The sequence below is a fragment of the Hirundo rustica genome (genome assembly GCF_015227805.2).
Source record: "Hirundo rustica isolate bHirRus1 chromosome 38 unlocalized genomic scaffold, bHirRus1.pri.v3 SUPER_38_unloc_5, whole genome shotgun sequence".
Classification (NCBI taxonomy): Eukaryota; Metazoa; Chordata; class Aves; order Passeriformes; family Hirundinidae; genus Hirundo; species Hirundo rustica.
Window position 1 is genome coordinate 25,200 of NW_026690198.1, and position 20,037 is coordinate 45,236.

Genomic DNA, 20,037 nt, shown 5'->3' on the forward strand with positions numbered 1-20,037 from the left:
GTGACAGCGAGGAGGGGACGGGGGTGACACAGGGGGACACGGGGGGACACAGGGGGGTGACAAAGGGGGGACACACACAGGAGGCGGCACAGGGGAGGTGACAAAGAGGAGGTGACAGCCCCCTGTGGTCTCCACCAACGACATCGGAGGGGGCTTTGGGGGGGGGGTGTCCCACCCCACCCCGTGGGCGTGGCCTCCATCCCCAGCCCCACCCCCGCGCAGGCCCCGCCCCCGGCCCGCAGCGCCTCCGGCAGCGCCGCAGCGCCGGGACCGATGGGCCGGGACCGGTACCGGGGGGGGGCCGCGGGGCCGGGGGGGCTCGGGGGGCTCGGGGAGGGGGCGGCCCCGGCGGGGGGGGGGGGCTCGGGGGGAGCGGGGGAGGGGCGGGGGAGGGGGCAGCGCGCGGGGCTGCGGGAGGGGGGAGGGGGGAGGATGCGGGGGGAGGGGGAAAGGGGGGATTGGGGGGGGGTTGGGGGGCGCGGACGCGTGCGTGGGGATGGGGGGAGAGAGCGAGGGGGCACCTGTGCAGGTGTGAGCCCGGGGAGGGGGGGGAAAGGGGGCGGGACACGGGTGGGCGTGGGTGGTGGGGACAGCTGTGGGCAGGTGTGACAGGGCCAGGTGTGTCCAGGAGGGACAGGGAACAGCTGTGACCAGGTGTGGTGGGCACAGGGGTGACCAGCTGTGCCCAGGTGTGCCCAGGTGTGTCAGGGATGTCCTGGTGCCAGGGCCAGAGGCGACCAGGTGTGACAGAGGTATCCAGGTGTCAGAGACAGCTGTGACCAGGTGTGGTGGGCACAGGGGTGACCAGCTGTGCCCAGCTGTGCCCAGGTGTGCCCAGGTGTGTCAGGGATGTCCTGGTGCCAGGGCCAGAGGCGACCAGGTGTGACAGGGCCAGCTGTGCCCAGGTGTGTCGGGGTTGGCCGAGTGTCAGGGCCAGGTGTGTCCAGGTGTGAGCAGCTGTTGTTGGGGCACACTCGTGTGCAGGTGTCAGGCACAGGTGTGCCCAGGTGTGTCAGGCACAGGTGTGAGCAGGAACTGGGAGTTACTGGGAGTTACTGGGAGGGCTGTGAGCTACTGGGGACACTGAGAGTTATGGGGGCAAACTGGGAGTTACTGGGAGCACTAGGACTTACTGGGGGCACTGGGATTTACTGGGGCGAACTGGAGGAACGGGGAGTTACTGGGGGGCACTGCGAGTTACTGGGGTGAACTGGGGGTTACTGGGAGCACTGGGAGAGCTGTGAGCTACTGGGGACGTTGGGACTTACTGGGGGCACTGGGATTTACTGGGGTGAACTGGAGGAACGGGGAGTGACTGAGGGTACTGTGGGTTACTGGGGTGAACTGGGGGTTACTGGGAGCACTGGGAGAGCTGGGAGCTACTGGGGACACTGGGACTTACTGGGAACACTGGGACTTACTGGGGGTACTGAGGGTTACTGGGGTTCAGTGCGTGAACTGGGAGCTGCTGGGGGCACTGGGAGTTACTGGGAGCTACTGGGGGCACTGGGGGTTCCTGGGGTTCCCTGGGCGAACTGGGAGTCGCCGGGGGTTACTGGGAGCGCTGGGAGCCCACGTGTGCCCAGCTGCGCCGCGTGGGGGGGCGTGGCTTTGCCCATATATGGGCGGGGAGTGCCCGCCCCCGCCCCGAGGCCACGCCCCCCGTTTGGCGCAGTCCGCGCGCGCCGCCGCAGGGCCGGGGGCGGGGCCTCAGCCGCGGACACGCCTCCCCGGGGGCGCTGATTGGCTGGAACCGCGGGATGGACGGGAGGGGCGTGGCTTGGGCGGGGAGAGAAGGGATTGGGAGGGATTGGGGGGAACTGGGAGTTACTGGAATTTGCTGGGGAGGACTGGATGGGACTTGGAGGAACTGGGAGTTACTTGGGGACACTGGGGGAGACTGGGAATTATGGGGGGTCGCTGGTGGTCGCCGGTGCCCCCGGGAGCCCCGGGGGGGCGGGGCTCGGTGCCCGCTGTCCCCTCAGGTGTCCCCGCTGTCCCCAGGTGTGGCCCGGGCAGGGGGGGCGGCCGGGCCCCCCCCCGGCGAGACCCCCCCCAGGCCCCGCCAGCGCTGACAGGTGAGGGACGGTGGCGCTGGCCCTGTCCCCAGCGATGTCCCCCCGCTTCTGTCCCTCCTGCTGTCCCCAAGCTGTGTTCGGTGTCCCCCGGCTCTGATGTGTCCCCAAACCCCCAGCCATGTCCCCAGCCCGTCCTCATGTCCCCAGCGCTGTCCCCAAACCCTGAGTGCTGTCCCCAGCGCTGTCCCCGTGCCCCCAGCGCTGTCCCCAAACCCTGAGTGCTGTCCCCAGCGCTGTCCCCGTGCCCCCAGCGCTGTCCCCAAACCCTGAGTGCTGTCCCCAGCGCTGTTCTCATATCCCCGGCCCTGTCCCCAAACCCCTGGTGGTGGCCCCAGCGCTGTCCCCATGTCCCCAGCCATGCCCCTGCCTTTGTCCCCGTGCCCCCAGCGCTGCCCCCGTTGCTGTCCCCTGTCCCCAGCGGTGTCCCTGTCCCCGTTGCTGTCCCCAGCCATGCCCCTATCTTTGTCCCCCTGTCCCCAGCACTGCCCCCAGTGCTGTCCCCTGTCCCCACGGCTGTCCCCTGTCCCTGTCCCTGTCCCCTGTCCCTGTCCCCGTCCCCACGGCTGTCCCTGTCCCTGTCCCTGTCCCTGTCCCCTGTCCCTGTCCCCGTCCCCACGGCTGTCCCCTGTCCCTGTCCCTGTCCCCTGTCCCTGTCCCTGTCCCCTGTCCCTGTCCCCGTCCCCACGGCTGTCCCTGTCCCCAGGCCGCCATGGGGGACGCCGGGGGGGGGTTTCGGCCTGGGGCTGCCGGAGCTGCGGGCGCTGATGGAGCTCCGGGGCGCCGAGGCCCTGCTGAGGCTGCAGCGGGACCTGGGGGGGGTCCCGGGGCTCTGCCGCCGCCTGCGCACCTCCCCCACCGACGGTAACGCCCCCCCGACCCCCGGGACCCCCCAAAACCCACCGGGACCCCCAAAACCCACCGGGACCCCCCAAAACCCACCGGGACCCCCCCAAAACCCACCGGGACCCCACAGAGACCCCCAAACCCCACTGGGACCCCCAAAACCCACCGGGACCCCCCAAAACCCACCGGGACCCCCCCAAAACCCACCGGGACCCCCCCAAAGCCCACCGGGATCCCCAGGGCCTACCAGAAGCCCCCTGCCTGAGGGTCCAAGGGTCCCCAGGGTGGCCGTAGGGGTGACAAGGGTATCCCCAGGGTGGCTGTGGGGGTGACAGGGGTGTCCCTAGGATGGCTCTAGGGGTGACACCCGTGTCCCCTGGGCTGTCCGAGGGTCCTCAGGGTGGCTCTAGGGGTGACACCCGTGTCCCCAGGTCTCTCCGAGGGTCCCCGGGGTGGCTCTAGGGGTGACACCCTTGTCCCCAGGGTGGCTGTCAGGGTGACAGGGGTGTCCCCAGGGTGGCTGTAGGGGTGACACCCTTGTCTCCAGGGTGGCTGTCAGGGTGACAGGGGTGTCCCCAGGGTGGCTGTAGGGGTGACACCCATGTCCCCAGGTCTCTCCGAGGGTCCCCGGGGTGGCTCTAGGGGTGACACCCTTGTCCCCAGGGTGGCTGTCAGGGTGACAGGGGTGTCCCCAGGGTGGCTGTGGGGGTGACACCCGTGTCCCCAGGGTGGCTGTCAGGGTGACAGGGGTGTCCCCAGGGTGGCTGTTGGGGGTGACACCCGTGTTCCCAGGGCTGTCCGAGGGTCCCCCGGGGCTGGAGCGGCGCCGCCGGACGTTCGGCCGGAACTGGATCCCGCCGCGGCGCCCCAAGAGCTTCGCGGCGCTGGTGTGGGAGGCGCTGCAGGACGTCACCCTGGTCATCCTCGAGGTGGCCGCGCTCGTGTCCCTCGGCCTGTCCTTCTACGCGCCCCCCGGCGCCGCCGATGAAGGTGACGCCCGTGTCCCCGTGTCCCCATCCCCGTGTCCCCGTGTCCCCGTGCCCCATCTGCTGTCCCCGCATCCACATCCCCCGTATCCTCATCCCAGTGTCCCCCTGTCCCCCTGGCTGTGTCCCCGTGTCCCCGTGTCCCCATCCCAGTGTCCCCCTGGCTGTGTCCTCGTGTCCCTATATCCTCATCCCCCTGTCCCTGGCTGTGTCACCCGTGTCCCCCGCGCGTCCCCACGTGTGACAGCTCAGTCCCCCGTGTCCCCACGCGCGTGACGCCTCGGTCCCCACGTGTGCTGTCCACGTCCCCACACGTTTTCACCTGTGTCACCCTTGCCCCCCACTCGTCCCCCATACGTGCTGCCCACGTCCCTGCGTGTCCCCACGCGCGTGTGACGCCTCGGTCCCCGCCGTGTCCCCAGCGTGCGGGCAGGCGTCGGGGGGCGCGGAGGACGAGGGCGAGGCGGAGGCGGGCTGGATCGAGGGCGCCGCCATCCTGCTCTCGGTGGCCTGCGTGGTGCTGGTGACGGCGTCCAACGACTGGAGCAAGGAGCGGCAGTTCCGGGGGCTGCAGAGCCGCCTGGAGCGCGAGCAGCGCGTGGCCGTGCTGCGCGGGGGACGCCTGGCGCAGGTGCCCGTGGCCGACCTGGTGGTGGGGGACGTCGTGCAGGTCAAGTACGGTGAGTGGCCGAGCGTCGCCGTGTCGCCGTCTCGTGTGCCCATCTCTGTGTCCCCATCCCCTGTCCCTGTGTCCCCATCTCCATCCCAATGTCATCTCCTGTCCCCGTCCCCTGTCCCTGTGTCACCATCCCCATCCCAATGCCATCTCCTGTGCCCAGCCCTGTGTCCCCACCCCTGTGTCCCCATCCTGATGCCATCTCCTGTCCCCATCCCCTGTCCCTGTGTCACCATCCCCATCCCGATGCCATCCCCTGTGCCCAGCCCTGTGTCCCTACCGCCTGTGTCCCTGTGTCACCATCCCCTGTCCCTGTGTCCCCATCTCCATCCCAATGCCATCTCCTGTCCCCATCCCCTGTCCCCATCTCTGTGTCCCCAGCCCTGTGTCCCTTCCCCATCCCAATGCCACGGGGACCTGTGTCACCATCCCCATCCCAATGCCATCCCCTGTGCCCAGCCCTGTGTCCCCACCCCTGTGCCCCTTCCCCATCCCCTGTCCCTGTGTCACCATCCCCATCCTGATGCCATTCCTGTCCCAGTCCCTGTGTCCCCATCCCCATCCCAATGCCACCCCCTGTCCCCATCCCCTGTCCCCATCTCTGTGTCCCCACCCCTGTGTCCCCATCCTGATGCCATCTCCTGTCCCCATCCCCTGTCCCCATCCCCTGTCCCTGTGTCCCCATCCCCTGTCCCTGTGTCACCATCCCCATCCCAATGCCACCCCCTGTCCCCAGCCCTGTGTCCCCATCCTGATGCCATTTCCTGTGCCCATCTCTGTGTCCCCATCCCCTGTCCCTGTGTCACCATCCCCATCCCAATGCCATCCCCTGTGCCCACCCCTGTGTCCCCATCCTGATGCCATCTCCTGTCCCCATCCCCTGTCCCCATCTCTGTGTCCCCATCCCCTGTCCCTGTGTCACCATCCCCGTCCCGATGCCATCCCTTGTCCCCACTCCATTGTTCCCATCCCCATCCCGATGCCATTCCTGTCCCTGTCCCCGTGTCCCCACCCCTGTGTCACCATCCCCATCCCGATGCCATCCCCGTGTCCTCCTTTGTCCCCACACCCCTGGGCACACCAGGGCACACCAGGGGACACGTCAGAACACACCACGAGGTCCTGGTCACACCCGGGTGACACGGCCTGGTTTGGGGACACCCCAGGGGACACTGGGACACACCACGAGGTCCTGGTTTGGGGACACCCCAGGGGACACTGGGACACACCACGAGGTCCTGGTCACACCCAGGTGACACGGCCTGGTTTGGGGACACCCCAGGGGACACTGGGACACACCACGAGGTCCTGGTCACACCCGGGTGACACGGCCTGGTTTGGGGACACCCCAGGGGACACTGGGACACACCACGAGGTCCTGGTTTGGGGACACCCCAGGGGACACTGGGACACACCACGAGGTCCTGGTTTGGGGACACCCCACAAAGTCCTGGTGACACTGCGGTGACACAGCCCCGACTCCTGGCCTGGGGACACCCCAGGGCGCCCCCGAGCTCGGCGGTGACACCGCGGTGGCCCCGTCCCCTCCCCAGGTGACCTCCTGCCGGCCGACGGGGTCCTGATCCAGGGCAACGACCTCAAGATCGACGAGAGCGCCCTGACCGGGGAGAGCGACCACGTCCGCAAGTCCCTGGACAAGGACCCGCTGCTGCTCTCGGGTGAGGGACGCTCGGGGACGCCGGGGACACCGAGGGGACGGCGCCGTCACCCGCCGTGTCCCCGCCAGGCACCCACGTCATGGAGGGCTCGGGCAGGATGGTGGTGACGGCCGTGGGGGTGAACTCGCAGAGCGGCATCATCTTCACCCTGCTGGGCGCCGCGGGCGACGACGAGGACGAGGGCAGGGACAGGAAAGGTGACGACGGCCCCGGGTGGCGCCGCGGGCGGCCGGTGACCCTGTGGGCTCTGTCACCTTCTGTCCCCAAGTCCCTCCCATGTCCCTGAGGGCTCCAGACCCCTCTGTCCCCATGGGCTCTGTCCCAGTTTGTCCCCAAGGTCTCCAGACCCCTCTGTCCCCCTCTGTCCCCCTCTGTCCCCCTCTGTCTCCATGGGCTCTGTCCCAGTTTGTCCCCAAGGTCTCCAGACCCCTCTGTCCCCCTCTGTCCCCCTCTGTCCCCTTGGGCTCTGTCCCAGTTTGTCCCCAAGGTCTCCAGACCCCTCTGCCCCCCTCTGTCCCCCTCTGTCCCCCTCTGTCCCCATGGGCTCTGTCCCAGTTTGTCCCCAAGGTCTCCAGACCCCTCTGTCCCCCTCTGTCCCCAGCGATGCCACCACTGCCACTCCCCGCCCCCAACCCCGCCGCCACCGCCGCCACCGCCGCCCCCTGTCCCCCTCAGGGCTCTCCCTGTCCCCACCAGGTGACATTTTGGGGGTGTCCCCACCCCCGTTTGTCCCGCAGGGAAGCCCCAGGACGGCGCCGTGGACACGCCACAACCCAAAGGTGCTTTGGGGTCGGGTGGGGACAACCCCGAACCGCGCCCCCCCTGCTGTCCCCGTGTCCCCTGTGGTCCCCCTGCCACGTCCCCTGTCCCCAGGCAAGCGGCAGGACGGGGCGGTGGCCATGGAGATGCAGCCGCTGAAGAGCGCCGAGGGAGGGGACAGCGCGGACGGGCCGGGGACGCGTCCCCGAGGTGGCCCCAAGAAGGAGAAGTCGGTGCTCCAGGCCAAGCTGACCCAGCTGGCCGTGCAGATCGGCAAGGCAGGTGCGGCCCGGGGTCCCCAAACCGGGGGGGGACAGCGGCTTGGGGACACGTCCTGAGCCGGGGGGGGTGACGAGCGCCGAGGGTGGGGACGCTGAGGACGGGCCGGGGACACGTCCCTGAGGTGGCCCCGAGGAGAAATCGGTGCCGCGGCTCAAACTGACCACGCACATCCGGGTCTGGGGGGGGGGTCCCCAAACGGGGCGACACGGGGTCGGGGACACCGGGGACGCGTCCTGAGGGCGTCCCCGCCCGCGCAGGCCTGGCCATGTCGGCCATCACCGTCATCATCCTCGTGCTCTACTTCGTCATCGAGACCTTCGTGGTGCAGGGCCGGCCCTGGCTGGCCGAGTGCGCCCCGGTCTACGTCCAGTACTGGGTCAAGTTCTTCATCATCGGCGTCACCGTGCTGGTGGTGGCCGTCCCCGAGGGGCTGCCGCTGGCCGTCACCATCTCGCTGGCCTACTCCGTCAAGGTGGGCGCCTTCGGCCGCTTGTCCATCTGTCCGTCTGTCCGTTTGTCCCTCTGTGTCCATCTGTCCGTTTGTCCCTCTGTGTCCGTCTGTCCATCTGTCCATTTGTCCATCTGTGTCTGTCTGTCCATGTGGCCGTTTGTCCCTCTGTGTCCACCTGTCCATCTGTCCATTTCTCCTTCCATGTCCATCTGTCCGTCTGGCCATTCGTCCCTCTCTGTTCACCTGTCCGTCTGGCCGTTTGTCCCTCCGTGTCCATTTGTCCATCTGTCCATTCGTCCGTCTTTCTCTCCGTCCTTCCGTGTCCCTCCACGTCCATCTGCCCATCCACGTCCATTTGTCCATCTGCCCGTCCATGTCCATTTGTCCATCTGCCCGTCCATGTCCACTTGTCCATCTGCCCGTCCATGTCCATTTGTCCATCTGCCCGTCCATGTCCACTTGTCCATCTGCCCGTCCATGTCCATTTGTCCATCTGCCCGTCCATGTCCATTTGTCCACCTGTCCATCCATGTCCATTTGTCCATCTGCCCATCCATGTCCATTTGTCCATCTGCCCGTCCATGTCCATTTGTCCACCTGTCCATCCATGTCCATTTGTCCATCTGCCCATCCATGTCCATTTGTCCATCTGCCCGTCCATGTCCATTTGTCCACCTGTCCATCCATGTCCATTTGTCCATCTGCCCATCCATGTCCATTTGTCCATCTGCCCGTCCATGTCCATTTGTCCATCTGCCCGTCCACGTCCATTTGTCCATCTGCCCGTCCATGTCCATTTGTCCATCTGTCCATCCATGTCCATTTGTCCATCTGCCCGTCCACGTCCATTTGTCCATCTGCCCGTCCATGTCCATTTGTCCATCTGTCCGTCCATGTCCATTTGTCCATCTGCCCGTCCATGTCCATTTGTCCATCTGTCCGTCCACGTCCATTTGTCCATCTGCCCGTCCATGTCCATTTGTCCATCTGCCCATCTGCCCGTCCATGTCCATTTGTCCGTCTGTCCCTCCATGTCCATTTGTCCATCTGTCCATCCGTCTGGCCGTTTTGTCCATCCACGTCTCGTTTCCCCCCCCCAGAAAATGACGAAGGACAACAACCAGCTCCCATTCCTCCACCCCCCCCCCTTTTCTTTCCCCCAAATTTTTCCCCCCCCCTTTTCCCCCCAAATCCCCTCCGTCTTTTCCCCCAAATTCCCGTGATCTCCCCCCAGAAAATGATGAAGGACAACAACCTGGTGCGGCACCTGGACGCCTGCGAGACCATGGGCAACGCCACGGCCATCTGCTCGGACAAGACGGGCACGCTGACCACCAACCGCATGACCGTGGTGCAGGCCTACGTGGGGGGGGTCCCACTTCGGCCAGCCCCCCGCCCCCGCCGCCCTGGCCCCCCCCACGCTGGACCTGCTGGCCCAGGCCATCGCCATCAACAGCGCCTACACCAGCAAGATACTGGTGAGGGCAACTGGGAGCACTGGGATCACTGGGAGGGGTCTAAGGGGTGAATTTGGGGGGGATTTGGGGGGGGGTTTGGGGGGTCTGGAGTGGGATTTGGGGAGGGTTATGTGTCCAGGCCATCGCCATCAACAGCGCCTATGCCAGTAAGATACTGGTGAGGGCAACTGGGAGCACTGGGAGCACTGGGAGGGGTCTGGGGCATTATTTGGGGGGGGGGTGTTGGGGTCTCCTGGGCCCTGCTGTGGCACTAACGGGGGTCTCTGTGCCCCCCTTGTACCTGCCCCATTCACCTGCCCCATTCACCTGCCCCACCCTTCACCTGCCCCACCCTTCACCTGCCCCACCCTTCACCTGCCCCACCCTTCACCCGCCCCGTCGCCCGCAGCCCCCCGAAGCCCCCGGCGCCCTCCCTCGCCACGTGGGCAACAAGACCGAGTGCGCCCTGCTGGGGCTGGCGCTGGCCCTGGGCCGCGACCCCGAGGCCGAGCGGGCGCAGGTGCCCGAGGAGCACCTGGTCAAGGTGTTCACCTTCAACTCGGAGCGCAAATCCATGAGCACCGTGACGCGCCGGCCGGGGGGCGGCTACCGCCTGCTGTGCAAGGGGGCGTCCGAGATGGTGCTGCGCAGGTGAGGGGGCACCTGGGGGCACCTGGGGACACCTGGGCACGGCTGGGGATGGCTGGGGATGCACCTGGGGGCACCTGAGGACACACACGGGGGTACCTGGGGCACATGGGCACGGCTGGGGATACACCTGGGGGCACCTGAGGACACACACGTGGGTACCTGGGCACACCTGGGCACACCTAGGGAAACCCAGGGGTATCTGGGGGCACTTGAGGGCACACCTGGGCACACCTGGACACACCTGGGGAGTCTAAAAGGGGCTTCCAAGAGCTCCCTCCCCTTAGTGTCCCCCACCTGTTCAGGTGCAGCTCCATCCTCGACCCCGGGGGGACCCCCTGACCCACCTGGGACCCCCCCCATACCTGACCCCCCCCGACCCCCAGGTGTCCCGGGGTCCCATAGCCCCTGATCCCTGACCCCTGAGCCCCTTCCCCTGACCCCTGAGCCCCCTCCCCTGACCCCCAGGTGTCCCCCCCCCCGCAGGTGCACCTCCATCCTGGACGCGGGGGGCTCCCCGCGGGCGCTGGGGGGGCCGGAGCGGGAGGAGCTGGTGCGGCGCGTGGTGGAGCCGATGGCGGCGGGGGGGCTGCGGACCCTCGCCCTCGCCTTCCGCGATTTCCCCCCCCGGCCGCCGCCCCCCTGGGACGACGAGGCCGCCGTGGTCGGGGAGCTCACCTGCATCGCCATCGTGGGCATCGAGGACCCCGTGCGGCCCGAGGTGAGCGGGGACACCGGGGGGACATGGGGGGACACCGGGGGGACACTGGGGGACATGGGGGGACACCGGGGGACATGGGGGGACACCGGGGGGACACCGGGGGACATGGGGGGACGTGGGGGGACACCAGGGGGACACCGGGGGACATTCGGGGGACACGGGGATGTGGAGGGAAATGGGGGGGCACAGGGACATGGGGGGACATGGGGGGGGACATGGGGATATCATGACATGGGGACACAGGGGGGACACGGGGACATGGGGACATGGGGGGAACATGGGGACATGGGGACATGGGGACATGGGGACATGGGGCCGTGGTGGGAACATGGAGGGACATGGGGGGACATGAGGATATGGGAACGTGGGGGGACATGGGGGGCATGGGGACATGGGGGGCATGGGGACATGGGGGGACACAGGGATATGGGGACATGGGGATATCGTGACATGGGGACACAGGGGGGACATGGGGACATGGTGGGAACATGGAGGGACATGGGGGGAGATGGGGATATGGGGGGACACAGGGATATGGGGGACATGGGGATGGGAGGACATGGGGACATGGCGGGGACATAGGGGGACATTGGGACAAAAGGAGCAATGGGGACACAGGGGACATGGGGGGGTCATGGGGATACGGGGACATGGAGGGATATAAGGGGACGTTGGGACAAAGGGAACAATGGGGACAGGGGGGACACGGGGGTAAACGAGGACATGGGGGGACAGGATGGTGGCACCCGGGGGACACTGGGGACAGGACAGGGACACATAGGGGACGCCCAGGGACAGGACAGGGACACATAGGGGACACCCAGGGACAGGACGGTGGCACTGCAGGGACACGGGGGACAGGACGGGGACACATGGGGGACACCAGGGACAGGACGGGGATGCTGAGGGGACACTGGGGACAGGACGGTGGCACCCGGGGGACACCAGGGACAGGACGGGGACGCTGAGGGGACACTGGGACAGGACGGTGGCACCCGGGGGACACCCGGGGGACACCCAGGGGGACACCCGGGGACAGGCGCGCGTGTGGCAGGTGCCCGAGGCCATCCGGAAGTGCCAGCGCGCGGGGATCACGGTGCGGATGGTGACCGGCGACAACCTGGACACGGCGCGCGCCATCGCCGCCAAGTGCGGGATCCTGCCCGCGGGGGGCGGCGGCGACTGGCTGTGCCTGGAGGGGAAGGACTTCAACCGGCGCATCCGCAACGACCGCGGCGAGGTGGCACTGGGGGGGACTGGGAATGGGACTGGGAATGGGACTGGGATCACTGGGAGAGGGACTGGGGGCACTGGGATCACTGGCTGTGCCTGGAGGGGAAGGACTTCAACCGGCGCATCCGCAACGACCGCGGCGAGGTGGGATCACTGGGGGCACTGGGAGGGACTGGGAATGGGACTGGGATCACTGGGAGAGGGACTGGGATCACTGGGAATGGGACTGGGATCACTGGGAATGGGACTGGGATCACTGGGAGAGGGACTGGGATCACTGGGATTGAGATTGGGATCACTGGGAATGGGACTGGGATCACTGGGAATGGGACTGGGATCACTGGGAGAAGGACTGGGGGCACTGGGAGGGACTGGGATCACTGGGAATGGGACTGGGATCACTGGGAATGGGACTGGGATCACTGGGATTGAGATTGGGATCACTGGGAATGGGACTGGGATCACTGGGATTGAGATTGGGATCACTGGGAATGGGACTGGGATCACTGGGAATGGGACTGGGATCACTGGGAATGGGACTGGGATGACTGGGAGAGGGACTGGGGGCACTGGGAGGGACTGGGAATGGGACTGGGATCACTGGGATTGAGATTGGGATCACTGGGAATGGGACTGGGATCACTGGGAATAGGACTGGGATCACTGGGAGGCACTGGACAAGGACTGGGATCACTGGGGGGGGGTCTCTGGGGGGGTCCCCTGGGGGTCTCACCCACCCTCAGGTGGAGCAGGGTCACCTGGCCAAGGTGCGTGGGGATGTTCTGGGGTGGCTCAGGTGACCCTGAGGGGTTCCCGGGGGTCCCTGGGGGTCTCTGGGGGTCTCTGGGGGGGGTCTCAGGTGAGTCCCCGGGGGTCTCACCCCCCCCAAACCCCCCCAGGTGGAGCAGGAGCGCCTGGACAAGGTGTGGCCCAAGCTGAGGGTCCTGGCGCGGTCGTCGCCCACCGACAAACACACCTTGGTCAAAGGTGGGAATTTGGGGAGGGGTCCCCGGGGTGGCGGGGGGGGGGGGTGGCGGTTCGGGGGTCCCGGGGGGGCGCTGCCGGAGGGTCCCCCGCGGCCCCCCCCCCCCGTCCCCAGGGATCATCGACAGCACCATCGGGGACCAGCGCCAGGTCGTGGCCGTCACCGGCGACGGCACCAACGACGGCCCCGCCCTCAAAAAGGCCGACGTGGGATTCGCCATGGTAACGCCCCCTCCCCAAATTAATAGCGGGACCCCGCCCCAAATTAATAGCGGGAATTGGGACCCCCTCCCCAAATCAATATCGGGACCCCGCCCCAAATTAATAGCGGGAATTGGGACCCCCTCCCCAAATCAATATTGGGACCCTGCCCCAAATTAATGGCGGGAATTGGGACCCCCTCCCCAAATCAATATTGGGACCCTGCCCCAAATCAATAGCGGGAATTGGGACCCCCTCCCCAAATCAATATCGGGACCCTGCCCCAAATTAATAGCAGGAATTGGGACCCCCTCCCCAAATTAATAGCGGGACCCCCGCCCCAAATTAATGGCGGGAATTGGGACCCCCTCCCCAAATCAATATCGGGACCCTGCCCCAAATTGCAGGACCCCGCCCCAAATTAATAGCGGGAATTGGGACCCCCGCCCCAAATCATTATCGGGACCCTGCCCCAAATCGATAGCAGGAATCGGGACCCCCGCCCCAAATATCGGGACCCCACCCCAAATCAATATCAGGACCCTTCCCCAAATATTGTGACCCCCTCCCCAAATATCGAGACCTGGGAGTCACCTGGGGGTCACCTAGAGGTCACCTGGGGGGGGTGTCACCTAGAGGTCACTTGGGGGGGGGGTGTCACCTAGAGGTCACTTGGGGTCACCTTGGGGATCTACCACGGGGTTTCCTGTCCCTGTGGTCACTTGGGGGTCACCTGGAATCACCTTGGGGACCTTCCATGGTCACCTGTGTGTCACCTGGGGTCACCTGGGGTCACCTGGGGTCACCTTGGGGACCTACCACGGTCACCTGTGTGTCACCTGGGGTCACCTGGGGTCACTTGGGGTCACCTTGGGGTCACCTTGGGGATCTACCACGGGGTTCCTCACCCCCATGGTCACTTGATGTCACCTTGGGGACCTTCCATGGTCACCTGTGGGTCACCTGTGGTCACCTGGGGTCACTTGGGGTCACCTTGGGGATCTACCACGGGGTTTCCTGTCCCTGTGGTCACTTGGGGGTCACCTGGAATCACCTTGGGGATCTACCATGGGGTTCCTCACCCCCGTGGTCACCTTGATGTCACCTTGGGGACCTTCCACGGTCACCTGTGGGTCACCTGTGTGTCACCTGTGTGTCACCTGGGGTCACTTGATGTCACCTTGGGGACCTTCCCTGGTCATCTGTGTGTCACCTGTGGTCACCTGGGGTCACCTTGGGGATCTACCACGGGGTTCCTCACCCCCGTGGTCACTTGATGTCACCTTGGGGACCTTCCACGGTCACCTGTGGGTCACCTGTGTGTCACCTGTGGTCACCTGGGGTCACTTGATGTCACCTTGGGGACCTTCCACGGTCACCTGTGGTCACCTGGGGTCACTTGGGGTCACCTTGGGGATCTACCACGGGGTTTCCTGTCCCTGTGGTCACTTGGGGTCACCTTGGGGTCACCTTGGGGATCTACCACGGGGTTCCTCACCCCCGTGGTCACTTGATGTCACCTTGGGGACCTTCCACGGTCACCTGTGGGTCACCTGTGTGTCACCTGTGGTCACCTGGGGTCACTTGATGTCACCTTGGGGACCTTCCATGGTCACCTGTGTGTCACCTGTGGTCACCTGGGGTCACTTGGGGTCACCTTGGGGACCTTCCACGGTCACCTGTGGGTCACCTGTGTGTCACCTGCGGGTGTCCCCAAGGGCATCGCGGGCACGGACGTGGCCAAGGAGGCGTCGGACATCATCCTGACGGACGACAACTTCTCCAGCATCGTCAAGGCCGTCATGTGGGGCCGCAACGTCTACGACAGCATCGCCAAGTTCCTGCAGTTCCAGCTGACCGTCAACGTGGTGGCCGTCATCGTGGCCTTCACCGGCGCCTGCATCACCCAGGTGAGCTCACCTGGACTCACCTGGGCGGGGGGGACATGGCCAGGGGTCATCGTGGCCTTCATCGGCGCCTGCATCACCCAGGTGAGCTCACCTGGGCGGGGGGGGACATGGTGAGGGGTCATCGTGGCCTTCACCGGCGCCTGCAGCACGCAGGTGAGCTCACCTGGACTCACCTGGGCGGGGGGGACATGGCCAGGGGTCATCGTGGCCTTCATAGCGCCTGCATCACCCAGGTGAGCTCACCTGGACTCACCTGGGCGGGGGGGACATGGTGAGGGGTCATTGTGGCCTTCACCGGCGCCTGCAGCACCCAGGTGAGCTCACCTGGACTCACCTGGGCAGGGGGGACATGGCCAGGGGTCATCGTGGCCTTCATCGGCGCCTGCATCACCCAGGTGAGCTCACCTGGGCGGGGGGGACATGGTGAGGGGTCATCGTGGCCTTCACCGGCGCCTGCAGCACGCAGGTGAGCTCACCTGGACTCACCTGGGCGGGGGGGACATGGCCAGGGGTCATCGTGGCCTTCATAGCGCCTGCATCACCCAGGTGAGCTCACCTGGACTCACCTGGGCGGGGGGGACATGGTGAGGGGTCATTGTGGCCTTCACCGGCGCCTGCAGCACCCAGGTGAGCTCACCTGGACTCACCTGGGCAGGGGGGACATGGCCAGGGGTCATCATGGCCTTCATCGGCGCCTGCAGCACGCAGGTGAGCTCACCTGGGCAGGGGGGACATGGCCAGGGGTCATCGTGGCCTTCACCGGCGCCTGCATCACCCAGGTGAGCTCACCTGGGCAGGTGGGACATGGTGAGGGGTCATCGTGGCCTTCACCGGTGCCTGCAGCACCCAGGTGAGCTCACCTGGACTCACCTGGGCAGGTGGGACATTAGGGGGGGGACTCAGCTGGGCAGGTGGAGTCACCTGAGCGTGAATCACACAGTCCTGCTGTGCCCACCTGTGCCCACCTGAGCTCACCTGTGCCCACCTGAGCTCACCTGTGCCCACCTGAGCTCACCTGTGCCCACCTGTCCCCAGGACTCGCCGCTGAAGGCGGTGCAGATGCTCTGGGTGAACCTCATCATGGACACCTTGGCGTCCCTGGCCCTGGCCACGGAGCCGCCCACCGAGGCGCTGCTGCTGCGCCGCCCCTACGGCCGCGACCACCCGCTGGTGTCGGGCACCATGCTGCGCAACATCCTGGGGCACGCCGCCTACCAGCTGCTGGTCATCTTCACGCTGCTCTTCGCCGGTCAGTGACACGGACAGGGGACATCGGGGACATTGGGGACACTGGGGACATGGTGGGAGGGGTCACACAGGTCATGGGGACACAGGGGACATCGTGGGAGGGGTCACATAGGTCATGGGGACATGGTGGGACACGGTGGGACATCCTGGGGCACGCCGCCTACCAGCTGCTGGTCATCTTCACGCTGCTCTTCGCCGGTCAGTGACACGGACAGGGGACATGGGGACATGGGGACATGGTGGGAGGGGTCACACAGGTCATGGGGACATGGTGGGACATGGTGGGACATCCTGGGGCACGCCGCCTACCAGCTGCTGGTCATCTTCACGCTGCTCTTCGCCGGTCAGTGACACGGACAGGGGACATCGGGGACACTGGGGACACTGGGGACATCGTGGGAGGGGTCACACAGGTCATGGGGACACAGGGGACATCGTGGGAGGGGTCACACAGGTCATGGGGACACAATGGGACACAATGGGACATCCTGGGCCACACCACCTACCAGCTGCTGGTCATCTTCACGCTGCTGTTTGCTGGTCAGTGACACGGACAGGGGACACAGGGGACATTGGGGACACTGGGGACATGGTGGGAGGGGTCACACAGGTCATGGGGACACGATGGGACACGGTGGGACACGGTGGGACATCCTGGGGCACGCCGCCTACCAGCTGCTGGTCATCTTCACGCTGCTCTTCGCCGGTCAGTGACACGGACAGGGGACATCGGGGACACTGGGGACACTGGGGACATCGTGGGAGGGGTCACACAGGTCATGGGGACACAGGGGACATGGTGGGAGGGGTCACACAGGTCATGGCCATGTCCCACACAAGTGTCCCATGTCCTCATGTCCCTGGGGATGTCCCCAGGGCTGTCCCCATGTCCCCCTGTCCCTGTCCCCCAGGGGAGGTGCTGTTCGACATCGACAGCGGCCGCGCCGCCCTTGGAGCAGTGCTGTCCCCAGGGCTGTCCCCATGTCCCCATGTCCCCAGAGGTGTCCCCATGTCCCTGTGGGTGTCCCCATGTCCCCAGAGGTGTCCCCACGTCCCCCTGTCCCTGTCCCCCAGGGGAGGTGCTGTTCGACATCGACAGCGGCCGCGCCGCCCCTGGAGCAGTGCTGTCCCCAGGGGTGTCCCCATGTCCCCAGGGCTGTCCCCATGTCCCTGTGGGTGTCCCCATGTCCCCATGTCCCCATGTCCCCATGTCTCTGTGGGTGTCCCCACGTCCCCCTGTCCCTGTCCCCCAGGGGAGGTGCTGTTCGACATCGACAGCGGCCGCGCCGCCCCTGGAGCAGTGCTGTCCCCAGGGCTGTCCCCATGTCCCCATGTCCCTGTGGGTGTCCCCATGTCCCCAGAGGTGTCCCCACGTCCCCATGTCCCTGTGGGTGTCCCCATGTCCCCATGTCCTTGTCCCCCTGTCCCTGTCCCCCAGGGGAGGTGCTGTTCGACATCGACAGCGGCCGCGCCGCCCCTGGAGCAGTGCTGTCCCCAGGGGTGTCCCCAATGTCCCCATGTCCCTGTCCCCATGTCCCCAGAGGTGTCCCAATGTCCCTGTGGGTGTCCCCATGTCCCCATCTCCCTGTGGGTGTCCCCATGTCCCCATGTCCCCAGAGGTGTCCCCCTGTCCCTGTCCCCCAGGGGAGGTGCTGTTCGACATCGACAGCGGCCGCGCCGCCCCGCTGCACGCGCCGCCCTCGGAGCACTTCACCATCATCTTCAACACCTTCGTGCTGATGCAGCTCTTCAACGAGCTCAACGCGCGCAAGCTGCACGGCGAGAGGAACGTCTTCGAGGGCGTCTGCGCCAACCCCATCTTCTGCGCCATCGTCCTGGGCACCTTCGCCGTCCAGGTGGGACACCTGGGGACACCCGGGGGACACGTGGGGACACGTGGGGACACACAGGGGACACGTGGGTACACCCAGAGGACTCGTGGGGACACCCGGGGACACCTGGGAGACACATGGGGACACGTGGGGACACCTGGGAGACACATGGGTACACCAAGAGGACACATGGGGACACCCTGGGGAGACCTGGGAACACCTGGGGACACCCTGGGGACATGTGGGGACACCTGGGAGACACATGAGTACACCCAGAGAACACATGGGGACACCTGGGGGACACGTGGGGACACCCTGGGAGACACATGGGTACACCAAGAGGACACCTGGGGACACCTGGGGACACGTGGGGACAATGCCTTGGTAGCCTGGGGTGAGGGTTTGGGGTGGGGAAGGATCCCTGGGGACACGCAGGGACACGTGCCATCATCCGTGTCATCGTCCTGGGCACCTTCGCCATCCAGGTGGGACACGGGGACACCCGGGGGACACCTGGGGGACATGTGGGGACATGTGGCGGACACATGGGGACACCCTGGGGACACCTGGGAACACCTGGGGACATGTGAGGACACCTGGGGGACACCTGGGGACACGTGGGAACATCTGGGGGCACCTGGGGGACACCTGGGAACACCTGGGGACACCTGGGGACACCTGGGGACACGTGGGGACACCTGGGAGACACATGGAGACACCCAGAGGACACATGGAGACACCCTGGGGACACCTGGGGGACACCTGGGGACACCTGGGGCACACCTGGGGCACACCTGGGGACACCTGGGGACGATGCCCTGGCAGCCTGGGGTGAGGGTTTGGGGGTGGGCACAGCCGTGGGGACGTCATCCGTGCCCCCTCCTCATCCTGAGCGCCACCGTCCTCGGTGGGACGAGGGGACATTGTGGAGACACTGTGGGGACACTGTGGGGACACGGGGGGTGTCCGGGGGGTGTCCGTGGGGTGTCCGGGGGGCTGTGTGACCCCCGTGCCCCCCGTGCCCCCCGTGCCCCCCAGGTGCTGATCGTGCAGTTCGGGGGGAAGCCGTTCAGCTGCTCCCCCCTCAGCGCCGAGCAGTGGCTCTGGTGCCTCTTCGTGGGCGTGGGGGAGCTGGTGTGGGGCCAGGTACGGAGAGACCCCCGCCCCAGGGGACCCCCGCCCGCCTGGGGGGACCCCGGACCCACGGGAACCCCGCACAGGGACCCCAGACCCACGGGAACCCCACCCAAGGGACCCCAGACCCATGGGAACCCCGCACAGGGACCCCAGACCCACGGGAACCCCACCCAAGGGACCCCAGACCCACGGGAACCCAACCCAAGGGACCCCAGACCCATGGGAACCCAACCCAAGGGACCCCAGACCCATGGGAACCCAACCCAAGGGACCCCTGACCCAGGGGAACCCAACCCAAGAGACCCCTGACCCACAGGAACCCAACCCAAGGGACCCCAGACCCACGGGAACCCAACCCAAGGGACCCCAGACCCACAGGAACCCTGCACAGGGACCCCAGACCCACAGGAACCCCACCCAGGGGACCCTTCCCTGGGGGATCCCCACTCATCCAGAGACCCCAGACCCACGGGAACCCAACCCAAGGGACCCCTGACCCACAGGACCCCCAAACGTGGGGAACTCCCAGGACCCCACCCCACAGAACCCCCTGACCTATGGGGACACCCCCACCCCATGGGGGACCCCCCTGTCCCCCCTGTCCCCAAATGTCCTGGGGTGTGTCCCTGGGGTGTCCCCACTGTCCCTGGGGTGTCCCTGGGGTGTCCCCACTGTCCCCGGGGTGTCCCTGGGGTGTCCCCGGGGTGTCCCCACTGCCCCCCCCGTCCCCGCAGGTGCTGGTGTGTGTCCCGGGGGGGCCGCAGTGCCCCGGCCCCTCGGGCGGTCAGTGGCCGGAGGGCTCCGAGCCCGATGACCGCGACGAGCTGGACGCGGCCGAGCTGCGCCGGGGGAAGGTGCTGTGGGTCAGGGGCTTGAGCCGCATCCAGACACAGGTGAGACCCCCCCCAAAAA

The 20,037-nt window shown here is 66.7% G+C and overlaps 1 protein-coding gene across 1 annotated transcript; it reads left to right on the forward strand.

Moving 5' to 3' along the window:
* Window positions 1-273: 273 nt before the first annotated feature.
* LOC120747891 (plasma membrane calcium-transporting ATPase 3-like) lies at window positions 274-20,018 on the forward strand (the record flags this gene model as incomplete). Its single annotated transcript, XM_040053941.1, is given in 21 exon segments — window positions 274-287; window positions 2,782-2,939; window positions 3,714-3,911; window positions 4,330-4,587; window positions 6,137-6,262; window positions 6,331-6,459; window positions 7,000-7,041; window positions 7,136-7,303; window positions 7,561-7,775; window positions 8,989-9,129; window positions 9,131-9,232; window positions 9,621-9,862; window positions 10,346-10,580; window positions 11,635-11,820; window positions 12,713-12,800; window positions 12,913-13,019; window positions 14,717-14,908; window positions 15,944-16,157; window positions 17,801-18,012; window positions 19,027-19,134; window positions 19,860-20,018. Coding segments are annotated over 21 exon segments (3,294 nt in total), but the record flags the coding sequence as incomplete, so codon positions are not given.
* Window positions 20,019-20,037: the final 19 nt, after the last annotated feature.